The sequence below is a fragment of the Thermobia domestica genome, chromosome 18 (genome assembly GCF_964235325.1).
Source record: "Thermobia domestica chromosome 18, izTheDome1.hap1.1, whole genome shotgun sequence".
NCBI lineage: Eukaryota > Metazoa > Arthropoda > Insecta > Zygentoma > Lepismatidae > Thermobia > Thermobia domestica.
The window spans coordinates 128,302,559-128,316,759 of record NC_137471.1 but is presented as its reverse complement, the minus strand read 5'-3'; the positions used below and the strand labels follow the sequence as shown (position 1 = coordinate 128,316,759).

The following is a 14,201-nucleotide window of genomic DNA, read 5'->3' as shown; positions in this document are numbered from 1 at the left end:
AGTATTGCTGACACTTCATTTAGTACAGTATCGGAATTCGAGTCACCGTCGGCGCAGCTATCAATAAGGAAGTTCTAGTTATTATTATTTCTTGTAATGTAGAATGTTAATCGCGCAAGTACGGTATGAAATGTTGCTAAAGATACCATAACAAACTAAACGCACATAACGTTCTTTCTAAGATATGTATATCATTCCTCTTTATGGATATGTACAGACACTACATTTTTACCTTAATAACCAATAATCTGTATTACATATTCTATAGCTACAGTAACATCATAAATAACAAGGAAGCCATTTCAAAATATAATATAATGTGCATAGATCACCTGTAGACCTTGGAACAAGATCTTCTACAAAATATCTTATCTAGAAATTGTTTTTCTTTTTCGAAATTTTATGCGCTTTCAAGTGTTACTGGCAAAAGAAAATTATGCTTTTCATCGCCCTCGTGTTGCGTTACAATTTAGTGTAACCTCTGTCTCTTACAATAAAACCAGGAATACACGTAGTTCACTTACGTAGGGTCAGGAGAAAATAAAGACAAAGACAAACAAGAACTATTCTAGAAGATTGATGGGCGTTCTAGTTAGTAGCAAGCCATGGATGCTTTAAAGATTCTGCTGCAGTAGCTCGTTTGGCAGGATCATACTCGAGCATTGGCCGAAGAAAATCTGTAAACTCTTGTGCATCTGTTGCACTCCAACCATACTTTTCAGTTAACACCTCATACAGTCCCCACGGTTTCAGTCCCGTTATATGCTTCAATTCACACTTCTTATTGAAAAACTGACGTGAATATTTACCTGATAACGCTATTGCGGGTGGAATATTACCAAGCAGTTCTATTATATGGGCTAAATGATCCTCATCGCGACTGTAATCATCACCTGAATGTGGTTCAAATAAATAATCTCCCGTTGCAAGCTCGAAAGCCATACACGCTGTACTCCAGATATCCGCAGCTGTATCGTAACCTGATCCAAGCAGGACTTCCAATGATCGGTACTGCCTGGTTTGAATATCGTCAGTAAAATGATGATAGACCCAACACGCATTCCCAAGATCTGCGACTTTCACCTCGATATCACAAATTTCTGTCACTGGATCTTTTTCCACTTTTTGATTTTCTTCTTCGACTTTCTTTTCCCCCTCATCTATATCACTATTCTGACACTTATCAACCACTGTGCTCCCATCTCCCTCCCCAGTACCATTGGTGAATCTTTTACTCTCATCTTGTTTTTCTGGTGAATTCTTGTTACCTAGTTTACCGGTATCACTAACCATGTCATTGTCTGGCACGTTACCTTCATTTATTTCACTTCCACCATGCTCCAAATTAACAGCATTAATTTTACCAGCAATAACATCAGGATTTACTTCAGGCTGATCCAAGGACTCGGTTTCTTCTTGAGCGTCATTTCTACTCTTCATCTGTTCCATTTCCTGTATCTGTTCCATCTGTTTCTTCAACAACTCTGACTGTCGCTTAGCTTTCTTTTTCAGTTTCTTCTTCTTGTTTTTAGACATCTTGGCGTTGGTTGCCTCCTTTGGTGCAGTGCTAACTAAAGACTGGGGCAATTTTAATCCTAAACTATGCAATTCAGTAGCCTCGCAGGCCAATTTCCTCACGTACTCCTCATCAACGGTGACCAAAATATTTTCGGGTTTTATGTCAGTGTGAATTATTTGACATTTTGTGTGTAGATAATCCAAAGCTTCAAGAACTTGCCTAATAATGCACTTAACATTTTGGATCGGTATTCCTTGATAATTGCTCCTAATGATTAATTTCAGTAAATTGTGTCCAAGAACTTCAAACACCATACATACATGAGTTCCATTTACACCACTTAACTTAAAATCGTTTAACAACTGGACAGTTTTGTCTCTCTTTGGATCGTTAACATCTGATTCACGAACACACTTCAATAACTTGATTTCGTCCAAAGCAGTCTCCGTGAAATGCGAAGCACTTTTTACTACTTTCAAAGCTACGAATCTCTTATCCTTTAAATCCCAACACAGCCACACCGTGGAAAAATGACCCCATCCTAATTTACGAGTGACACGGTACCTGCCTTGAAATAAATCGCCAATTCTTACTGGATGATATCCGCCTTTACAATAATCTCTGGAGTCCTCCTGTTCCTCCTCTTCCGAACTCAAATACTCAGCACCCTCATCTGCACTATCACTTGAAGATGAATCGTTTCGTTGCTCAGATTTGTTAGGTCGATGTTCCTCGTTCTTGCCCTTCCTTCGAGTAACCTTGTGTCGCTTCTTTTTGGCTTTAATGGCTAAGACACGTCTATTGACATCGGACTTGGGATTCATGTCTCTCTATATAAAACTGCGATAACGTTCCACAATACTGGCATACACTACCACTAGCACAAATTAATTACTTTTCTTTTGATTATGGCGGCCTCGTACAATTTCTAGATGGGGTAATTGTTTCAACCCATAAACAACTGAATACAGATATCTTTCTAATATTCAACGCCGTGTAAGTTCTTTTTATCTTCTTCTTTCTCGTTCTATCAATACCAGACCCTGTGACCTTATTCTGTGTTTCACGAGTTATGAAAAACTAAGCAGCAAAATGTTAAAACGACAAATGAAAATGTCGATAATGTAAAGGATGCACCGTACGTACAAGTTAATGCGTGTGTCGTACGAGCAATGTAAGCAATATTATCTTCAGAAAGGAGAAAGAAATACGTACGTGAAAAAATTTGGTGAAGACTCACTTTCTAAACTTTACTGTGCGAGGTTGCCAGTGAATCTAGCATAGCAGACAGTTCAACGTTGAAACAACAAAACTACAAACTGTTTTCCCTGGAATTGACTTGTTATATAAGTAATCGTATCGTAAGCACAAAATTTGGAGGTTTTGAAACAAGGCCTGTAAAGCCTATCTGAGTACTAGAATTTTGAACTTTCGACAATAAGCCTGCGCTCATATTCACACGAATGCCTTCAATAATTATTACAAGGATTGTATTAATATAATATTTATAGGTAGATATAGGAAAAGAATTAGCAAAATAAAATATAATTGTAGGGAATTGTACACCAAAAAGTAACTAACCTCAATCAAACGGAGGTTCGAGTTATTTGATACGAACTTGTCCTTGCTAGTAGCCAAAGAATTACCGTAATAATATTTCAGGTAAATCCAAGACACTAATATTTTTAAAGCCGTTCGTTTTGCAGCCTTTGATTGTCAGCTAGAATGGAAAATTAGAAGTACAAGTTTCAAGGTTATATCTTATCTATAAAAAAGAAAATAAGGAGAGAGAATATTGTAAACAGTAAGTCGTATTCACATGCACAACCAGAGATAAAAAGTGATAAGATTTTTGTTTCTTAATGCAATATGATACTTCACATAGTTTTATTTAGCAAATTGATGTTATAAATATTGGCATCTGATGCTACCGTAACCTTGTGCTGCGCATCTAATGCTACCGTAACTGCTTTTCATTTCGTGAAAGCAGAAGAATTTTTAAATTAAATCTCTAAGGAGTTCATTCCCGAAACGGTTTGCATCAAAGCAACGCAACATTTGCATTTTAGTTTGTGATCATGTATATAGCAGTTACAATTGAACTACTTTTTTCTTGCGTAGCTTCGCAGTGTTTACGAAGTCGGGTACCTCCCAGATATATACCCCACAGATTAGATAAAGTTGCCACAGATCATAAAATTGCATATAACCAGGCACGTAGCCAGGGGGGGGTCCGGACCCACCTTCGAAACCAGATATGAAAACATTAAGGAACGATGAAACAAAAGGAAACGATAAAATGAAGAATCAGTGTTAAAAATAAAAAGCTACAACCTATTGGTTACTCTTTCTTATGACGAGATTTGTATTACTTCCAATACATTGTGAGGAATGAGCGGGATATCCTGGAAACGTCAGGGAATTTGAAATTTATAGAAAAGTTACGAAATTCTCGAATACGAAATTACGAATTTCTGCTGCTACTCAGGGAAATTTTAAGCTTTCGAAATTATAGTGCCGTTCTGTAACAGTGTGGACATTTTTTATCATAATTTTTCTTCATCGCTTCTCTGAAGTATCAAATATATTTCAAAAACCGTTTTCTACTGTTCCTTTAACCTGTCATTTGGAACAAACACTAGTGACAAAATAATAAAAACAAAAAGTTGAAGAAATACTAAAAACAAAAAGGAAGTTCTGTTAACATTTGATTTAGCAGAGAAAGGAATGCAGATATTGTAAAATATTTTACAAGACATTATTGGATATGTACTTTTTATAATAATGGATACCGGTATGTACAGTTTATACTAGTTGAGGATATAATGAAAGGAAAATTGTTATATTTCAATGAACAAATGAAGGAACGTAAATATTGTAAATTCTTTTTCAGTACTTTTTTTTATCGTTTTACTTAAGATTTATTCTTGTTTTTTAATTAAAGTACTTACTAACATGTCCTAATTTAATTTCCCAAAAAAATCAATATATGTTGGCAGTAAAATAGTTTAAATTGATCGAGTTGGTGCGATAACCGTAGTGTTTGCTGTCACGTCCCCCCCCCTCCCCGATTACGAAATCGTGGCTAAACGAACCAATATATGTTGCCAGTAAAATAGTTTAAATTGATCGAGTTCCTAGTGTGCTGACCACAGTTTCATGTCACGGACCTCCCTTTACGAAATCCTGGTTATGTGCCTGATATAACAAAACTTCAAAATGTGGTAGTTCCTCTCATATTATACACAGAACTTCGTAAAGGGGATTCAAATACTTAATTGGATTTCCTTTTAACTCAAGAATGATTTTGTAGCCTATATATTTTAATGCAGTTAAGAAGATTAGACGTCCTGTTTAGCAGGGACAGTCCTGTTTTGAAATTGTCCGGTTTTTTCTGATTCTCAAACGGGACGACTAAATATCTCGTTTTTCAGCAAATAGAAATAAAATAACATAAATATTATTCAAAATGTTTGTAATCAAAAAAGCAAATCCTAACTCTTCCGCAAGGGCGCCGATTTCTCTGTAACTTGGGGGGATTCAGATGCAGAAGGCATATATGAGGATTTTAACACAAATTGAATTCAAATTAATCAAAATATTCTATATTCATAAATAAAATGTAGGGGGCCTACATGAACTTTTGGGGGCTACCCCAGGATCGGCGCCCTTGCTCTTCCGATAAAATTACTGTATGTAGAACTAATTTTGGTACCAATCTAATTGGAAACTTTTGGGCCGTGCCTCCAACTGGCAATTGTTGGGTTTTACCATAGAGTAAAAAAAATAAGAAGAAAAACGTATTTACTCTATGGTAATACGAGGGCCAGGGATGTAGCCAAGGGGGGCCCATCGGGGCCAGGCTCCCCCAAATTGTTACCTGCCCCCCCCCAAATGACCAGCTTTTAAAACATCATAGTAAAATTATCTCGCTTCATTCATTTAAAAGTAACATACCAAAGTAATTCGCTTTTTCCATACCAATCGAAAAATAGTATAGTATTGCTTCCTTATACCGATCGAAAAATAGGATACTTTTTTGTGACAGCAGATTACACAATTTACTGCGATTTATATTTGACAGTTTGAAGGCAAACGTCTTAACAAGTTACTACAAATACAGTCATAAAACAAAGGTACTAAACTGATTTGTAAGTACAGTATATTTTTATATACTTTAACAAATGGAAAATTTGGTGAGAAACAATGTTTTTATTCAATTTGAATTTCATTCGCTCTCTCTTTTATTTCTACTCAGTGTAATAAAATAATTATGTTTTTCTTAGTCACGAATAATAAATAAATATTTTTGTCAGGAAACCGTAAAGAAATTAAGTGAAATTTGAAAGAAAATCAATCTTGTGTAGATAGGTTCTGTATACAAGGTCTTAAATTAAAATATAAAGGTAATCAAGAAAAGTTTTGTTGCTTTTTCACCCACCACCTAACCTGGAAGATCAAAAATAGTCCCCATCAGCATTGACGACCTTCTGAAAACATTCTGGAAGACCATGGAATCCATCGCGGTAAAACTTGGCGGGCCGTGAAACGAAGAAAGTATCAGGTGATTGTCCAAAGAATGGAACAGGTGATAATCGGACGGTGTAATACCCGGGGAATATAGTGGTTTCAATATTGTTTCCCATCCAAGGCGGAAAATGGTGTCCTGAATCATCCTAGCCACTTGGGACTTAGCGTTGTCCCGTAAACGAGGACCTATTTGCAATTCAGAAGTGATGGCTCCAGAGTTTTGAGTTTTTGTTGAGCACAGCTCAACTGCTGACACTACACAGTTGCATTGATACTCTGACCAGCTGGTAGCAGTTCCCGATGCACGATGCACCAACAGTGTTGAATTCAGACATTTTCACCCGGGGGAATGTGAACTCTTCGGGGGGAAGGGTTGTTTTTCTGTATTTTTGCAAGAAAGTAGCATATTTAACAATTCCATTCACATGCACATCTTACCTAATATTGAGAATAATTGCTGATAAATATTCAATGTGAGATTATAATTTTAAAAAAATAAACAATCGTTTAATTTTATCTAAAACATGAAATAAAGACTGGCAAAATATTTTAGACTAAACTTTAACTGCTATTTACAGTAGCTATTTTTGTTATTATTTCCTATGTTCAGTAGTTACTGTTTGCTACTAATGTAGAAGTTTTCAAAAAGATTTAAATTAATGCAAATATTTTTTTGTCCTGAAACAAACATACATAGAAATATCTTAACAAAAAGTTATCATTCTTTCTCACACTTCTGATTCTAAATCAAGCATATTAGCCTTGGTTTTTTCATTGCATACACATCAATAGTTTGGTTTACGAAATCTTCAGTAGGATTTTCCACGACTTTGTGCCGTGTCCTGGAAAATCAGCGCTTCGGACGAGAGTATACGACGGTAGCCCCGTACGTGTGAGTGAGTTCGACAGACCAGCCGCGAAAGGTGAGAAATTTTAAAAAGTAAACCCTGCTTTTCCTTGATTTTGAGCACTTTTTATTACTTTTTTCCATTCATTTTATATAGTATGTGCACATGCCCACATGTGCATATGTATTTCATTCCTCTCTTTTCTCTTTCCTTCTTTTCTTTTCTTTTTCCCTCCCGAGTTTTGCGCCCCTTACTTCGGCGCCCGGGGCCGTTGCCCCTCCCCCATTGCACGGCACTGAGCAGGATCTTCGTCACCTTCAATAGCAATCTTTCACTTATATACTACTATTATATTGATAAATTCTATATAAATCTCTAACCCAGGAGGGATAACTGTTCCTCCCTGATCCCTCTGAATCTCACCCTTTAACTCACTTATTTTTAGTTAAAGAAAGGTGAGTTTACTTTAACAATCGTAAAACACATTTACGTCTGTTACTTCCGATGCGAGAAATGGAATTTAGGCGCTCTATTTCAAATAATGCAAGAACTACATTTTCAAGAACTGAATGAAGTCTGCTGACATCAGAGATCATATGGAATGATCAAAGCCCTATCTTTCCTTTCCTATCTCAATCTGTACTAGTGCTACCTACAGTACTAATATATAATATAGGGCGAGAGTATAGTACCTACTAAAATACAAACCTTTCTTCAACAGTTGACAATTTCATGTTCTGCCAAACTCGGTCATAGCGTTAAGAAATACAGGTTTTATTGACTATTTTGATATTCTATCTTAGATGTTACATGTTTAATATTTATATAGAATGGGTCTGCGTCATTTATATGTATATTGAGAGATCGGATTTCGTCTGCACGTGCACGGAAAGAAAAGCAAATAATTGGGTGAAGTAATTTCTACATTTTGTGACTGAAATTTTGGAAGTTTCTCCGAGGGGAAATGAATTTTCTTCGGAGGGGAGATTTCCCCCGGGCTATCCCCTGAATTCATCCCTGTGCACCAAACACACAGAAGGACCTTATTCTGGTACAGTGCTAGTTTCGGCTGTTTTGAAATCGGTTCATGGGATGCTAATCAATGATGACGGCGCCGTGGAGCTTCGTATAAGACACACTTTTTATCACATGTCAACGCCCTGTCCAGAAATGGCTACGAAACAGTAAATAAACACAGGCGACGGCCGCGTTGCCTTCTGGCCCGGAGTCAAAATATGTGAGACCCATCGATCCAACTTGTAGTGCTTCACAAGTTGATGGATGTGCTGCCGAATGGTTTCTCCACACACTGAATTGTAGTCCCAGTTCCTCTTTGTACTTGTGTTGGTCTTATGTCGCGTATTGTTTTCGGGAGTTTCGTCATCGTCCTTAAACTTGTTAAACCATCGCTGCAATGTCCGCGTCGTCACGACACCCTCACCAAAGGCCTGGCATATCTTCTGTCCCGCTACAGCGACGTTTGACCTCCATTTGAACTCGTTCAGCATACATGCTCTTATGACGCTCTGTGGATGTCCCATGTTCCCTCTGTCTTTACGCAAGTTCACGGTGTGTCTGAATTGCCACAACCAGGTAGTATGTTGGATATACCCACACCAACAACTGACGTTCGCCTTATCTCCACTCGCATTCAACTCACGGTGTGAGGTCCAATTGAACACAGACCTCCCGGAAAAGAGACAGAACTTTCTTGGTTACCTTTATAGTTATGCACAGAAGTATAGCGTTTGGTCTGGTCACGGGCAGTAGTTCTCGATTAAGCATAATAAAAACTATCTTGAATATAATTTATGGATAATAATAATAATAATAATAATAATAATAATAATAATAATAATAATAATAATAATAATAATAATAATAATTTTAAGAAGAAGAAGAAGAAGAAGAAGAAGCTAAAATAGTGTTTTTAGTTTTCCAGAAGAAAACCAAAATTTTCCTTTCTTTCAGGCCTCAAAAACACTAGCAGCAACACTTTTTTTTTGACTTTGTACATTGTAGCTGCCCCCCCTACGCAAACCTGCTGTCTACACCCCTGACGAGGGCCATCCGTAAAGTGGTACCCGTTTGTGCAATAAAGACACAGCAGTACACATTAACAAATATACACATTTTTATTGGAAAGAGCATACTTTACATTACTTCCCCACATAATCTCCAAGCAAATTGAGGCATTTGTCATACCGTGTGACGAGTGTTTGTATTCCAGCGTCATAGTCCTCCGCCGCCAGCATATTGAGATACGTAGTCACGCCTCGTTTAAGTTTTTCATCGCTGTCAAATCTTTTTCCCGCCAGCAAGTCTTTAAGCTTCGTAAAGTGATGCATAACAAACCCATGTTTCGTCCCCTGTAATGATGCGATCAGGAAAGAGTCTCCTTCATCGGAATAAAGTCCCAGAAACGTCAGTGCTGCAGGCATAAGCTTGGTTTTGTGCTCATCTGTGAGCATGCGAGGGACCCACCTTGCACAGATTTTTGAATAATGCAGATGGTCTTTGATAATTTAATGAACAGTTGTTCGAGACACATTAGGAAAATGTTCACAGAGTTCATCAATTATGACGCGCCGATCGTTCCTCACGCATTCGTCTACTGACCTCAGCAGTTCGTCTGTACTCACAGACGGTCTCCCTGAACGCTCCTCGTCCCCCTTCCGTGAACGTGTGTACTCCCCCTTCCCAGGTTGAAGTTGCGACACCAGCGCCAAACAGACGACTCGTCCATCACATTGTCTCCATACACCTCCTTTAATTGGCGATAAATTTCACAAGGTCGAACGTTTCGTGCATTAAGAAATTTAATCACGGCCCTCACTTCACAACTGGCGGGGTTCTCAATCATTATAAACGAGCACAGACACAACACAGGCACTGCTAGCGTGTACGCAACCTCGCACAGAGCAGGCAGACAAGCCACTGACGCGGTCTGACCTCGCCCAGCGACTCCCGAGTCGTCAGCGCTTCATGTGGCGCAAACGGGTAACACTTTCCAGATGACCCTCGTACTTAATAAACGCTACGGTACCGTATTATCCTTACTTGAAAACACTGCTATTATCCAAAATACAATATGGGAATTTTACACCTCTGCCCCCTGCCCCCCACCAACCGAAAGTCACATGTGTTCCGTTTTTGCAAGCTAAAATTTAAAATTCTGGTCATTTTAAATATAGTACATCTTTATTTTTAGATAATATTTTGCTCAAGGGATTTAAGGCCGGAATCTCCTTGCGTACGTCACTGCTGTTTAGTACAGTTTCTGGAAGAAAAATTGATAAGGTACTTATTCAACTTATGTCAACGAAACGCAATTTCTTTGTTTTACTCTGTGATAATCATCATGATATTTATTTTATTTTGCGTAGCGTCGACTTTCATATACTGCGAATACTGATACGTAATGACGCTACATGCCCAATAAAATTACAGAAATTTGTATTAAATTATTTTTAAAAACTACTACTTAGCTCTTGACAAAATAACTGCAAAAGAGTATCAAGAAAATAATATACCCACCAAAGTTCAGAATCAAAGAAATTGTACAAAGTGCTTACATATAATTTCCAGTGAACATATTGCTGAATTGTTTTGTACCATTTTTACGAGTAAAAACTATCACCAAATTTGAAATCAATCTAGAATGAAATGTATCAGCATTTCATATCAAAACTTAATTATTTATATATATATGCGGATCCAGGATAGACTTCTGGGGGCGATGGGTTGTAATACTGCTATTTAGAGCTACTTTTAAGAGCTCCAAGCTCTGGGATGGGTTTTATTTATATGTAAAATAAGAAAGTGTCCTCTTCTGGGGTAGGCGATTGCCCTGATCGCCCCCCTTGGATCCGCCCCTGTATATATCACAACAAAGATACTTCCGGTAGCAACTCATGCATTTCTGTACAAGGTTAAAGTGTAGGTCCACATCTCGGTGCTGAAAAGTTGTGTTAAGCTCCAAATATAGTCTTAATTAATGTTATATACTATGGTTATACATTTTCGTGAGTAGTATTGAAGCTATAAGTCGTAGACAATAGATTTTATTGCCCCCTTAATTGCTTTATTACCTAACGACTTTCGATGTCAATATGGCCGTGTCGGCCTTGGGGAGGTTTTAGGGGAAGGTGGTTTTATTACCCTGTTTGTTAGGTGGTTAGACGGGTTCCTGGAAAAGGTTGAGTGTTAGGAGGGATGGAGTAGTTTCTAGAAAAGAGGTTGAAGGACATGTATTACGTGATTTGATAGGGTTGTTTCTAACAGCTATGCTATGATCAAATTAATTATTCTTTTATTTGTATTTTCTTAATAAATTAATCGGAACAATTTCTATAGGATTGCTTGCTAAGCAGGCTCCTTATTTATTAGATCGCTTTTTCCCAAATCGTATGCTAAAGCATAGTCCATAGAACAATCTCTGATTGTGATTATATTAATTAATTCGGTTCATTAGAAGCTCATTCTTATTTGCATTCTCTTAATAAATTAATTGGAACATCTTATTTTACGGATTGCTTGCTAAGCAACCTCCTTATTATTTTTCCCAAATCGTATGCTAAAGCATACTCCATAGAACAATCTCTGATTGTGATTATATTAATTAATTTGACCATTTGCATTCATATTAAAATGGTGGAGGGAATAAACTTTATTCATGCGGGACTTTTTAATTTGACGGATCGTATCTTTATTTTCTCGAACACTGTGTGAGCATACTAGAAATTTCGTGTATAGAATATGTATACTGCGGTACGATAAGCATTGCTGATACATATACAGAGCGTGGTTCTTGTACGTCTTTTGCTGGTGAACTTAAGACATGAACAGAACTTTTCGCGCGCTTTTTGGAAACTGGTTGGGCAAGAGGGAAAGATGGCGTTGTCGGGTAACAGGTGCGTGTTAAAACATGAAGACAAATACAAAGGAAAACCGACGACACGTTTAGTATACATCACAGAGTGCCGACAGAGTAATAAAAACAAGTTTGGCGCCAGGGTAGGTGAATACAAGACATTGTCGGCGAAGAATACAAAGAGGATTGAGGTTGTGGCAGGTAAACATGTTGAATCATGCCCCTATGCTAATTGGTAATAGAAAAGAAGTTTTGCGCGGCGAATGATGAACACGTGATTGCCTTGTGGGTATGAAAATACTTTAAATACGGGCTATAGCGGAAAATATATATAGAGACACCATGCATCTCTTTGAGAAAGAAGAACGCTACGAGGTTAACACTGAAGCAATATCCGATGCTGAAACAGAAATATACGAATCATCGTCAGATGATGAATATGATTTTGATGCAATAGATTCACCAGTGCTAACAACAGTTTCACCAACGCCACCGTCATCTCCAGCAGTATTATCAAGAACATCACGATTTTGGGGTTTAGATTGCTGTTGTAATAGTCAAAAGGTGGACCGTGAATGTATAAAGAAGGCTATTGAAAAATGGGATTTCAACGATACATTAATTTGCGATGGATGTAGAGAAGGATCCTCTCATGATTTTGCGCATGATTGTATGAATGTACACCCAGAGTCATTGGAAACCCGTGCATGGAGTATTATTGCAAGTCCTAGTGTTGAAGAAGATGTGTTTTACTTGTATGCAAACACCCATATTATTGGAATATTAACAAGAGAAAAATTCTATGAAACGTATGTGGAATTATTAAGTGATACAGACTATCTTCCGGAATTACTGGACATTTTCATAAGAAAAGACAAACGGAAAGCGAATATTTCAGATTGAGAAAATGTATTCGAATAGAGTTAGTGTTTCATGTGTGTTATGCAGTGATGAAAACATTAATGTGAACTGTGTATTAAAAACTATAAAAGTATACTTACGTAACACCAATCCAATTGAATGCATGGAATGCAAGTTAAATCTTCCTCATGATTGTACTCATCTTCATAATACTGGAACATTTGCAACGAAGTACTTATCTCTTGATAAAACTCTTAGTGAACTTTTTGAAGTTTTTGAACAAGAACATAGTGAAATCTCATTTATATGGTTTATGCGTAAAATTTGTGATCTTTTAAAAAATACAGAATTTGTTGGACAGATTATTCCGTTTTTCATTTATCACACAAATGAAATTTCACCATGTGTAAATCAATATATTATCGATATTCAAGGTTTTAAAATGTCTGATAATGAATTTATCATTCGTGAGTTTTGTTTAACTGCATGCGATGATACAGTAAATTTCCATTGCTTGGTAAAATCACCAATAGATTATAATTTATTATCATTAGGATGTCAAAAACAAATTGATTGGTTAACTTTAAATTTACATGGTTTGAAATGGAATAGCAAAACTGGATATACTGTATCATGCATACGAAACCTTGTTTATCAATTATGTTCAAAGAATTCATCCTTTTATTGTAAAGGTTTAGAGAAATCTCTTTGGATTAAAAGAATATTTGCATTAGATAATGTCATTGATTTAGAAACAAAACATTGTCCACCATTAAGTGAATTATGTGCAAACACATTTAATGATTATTGTAATTTTCATACAAATATTGTAAAGAAATCAGGATGTGCATATCGTAATGCACAACAGTTGAATTATTGGTGGAAATATGAAAGATCAACAGCATTAACTAATGCATTATCAAGATTGTAATGTTTTTCTTAGGAATTGTAAATAAAATGCAGGGATGTAAGTTTTAAAAAAAAAATTTTATTGAAAATTTAAGAAAAAAAAATTGTATATATGATAAAAAAATATAAAAAAAAAATTGTAAACATATGATAAGAAAAAAAATAAAAAAAATTTTAAAAAAAATTATTTCTGTTTTCCTTTTTTAAAAAATTTGTTCACATGTTTATAAACGATATCATCATTCTTTTTCAAATTTTTCTTGTTAAACATTTTTAAACACTTTTGAAATGATTGAGTGCGGATAATATGATGCAAAAAGAACAAGACAAAATACCCGCACAATACAGAATTATCATGTTGATATTGATGATTATTCGTAAAGTACATTTTAGTATTTTTCGACAAAAAGTTTTTTATTTCTTTGGGAATGTCCATAGCAAGACTGTCAAAGTAGTACCCATGTTTTTTCTTATTGATGTACACTGCGACCCAGTGGGAACCAGCAGAATCAGATGTATCAAGATTAATCACAAGTGCAGCAGGAGGTTCTACCGTTACAGGAAGTCTGTCAATAGGGTAAATTCCAGTAACACTTGCACCAGTCACTTTATCACTTAGTAACACTTTTAACAAATCGTCACTATACATGATGAAGATTAT

At 36.4% G+C, this 14,201-nt stretch overlaps 2 protein-coding genes across 3 annotated transcripts in view; both read right to left on the bottom strand.

Moving 5' to 3' along the window:
- Daao1 (D-amino acid oxidase 1) overlaps positions 1-3,240 on the bottom strand; it is a 97,755-nt gene extending 94,515 nt beyond the window's left edge. The window contains exon 1 of one of the 2 annotated variants that reach the window (XM_081746151.1): positions 3,101-3,240. The gene's annotated coding sequence lies outside the window, so the exon portion shown is untranslated. Of the gene's footprint in view, positions 1-2,734; positions 2,860-3,100 lie in introns of those variants that run through there. The other variant, XM_081746152.1, reaches the window with a different exon arrangement.
- On the bottom strand, positions 172-2,661 carry LOC145675613 (SRSF protein kinase 1-like). The gene has a single exon (XM_081746150.1). It carries the CDS (start codon positions 2,341-2,343, stop codon positions 589-591), a length of 1,755 nt encoding a protein of 584 aa, XP_081602276.1. The 5' UTR covers positions 2,344-2,661; the 3' UTR covers positions 172-588.
- Positions 3,241-14,201: the final 10,961 nt, after the last annotated feature.

Excerpts from the sequence above, each read along its gene's own strand:
- LOC145675613 (XM_081746150.1), bottom strand. The coding sequence starts at position 2,343 with ATGAATCCCAAGTCCGATGTCAATAGACGTGTCTTAGCCATTAAAGCC.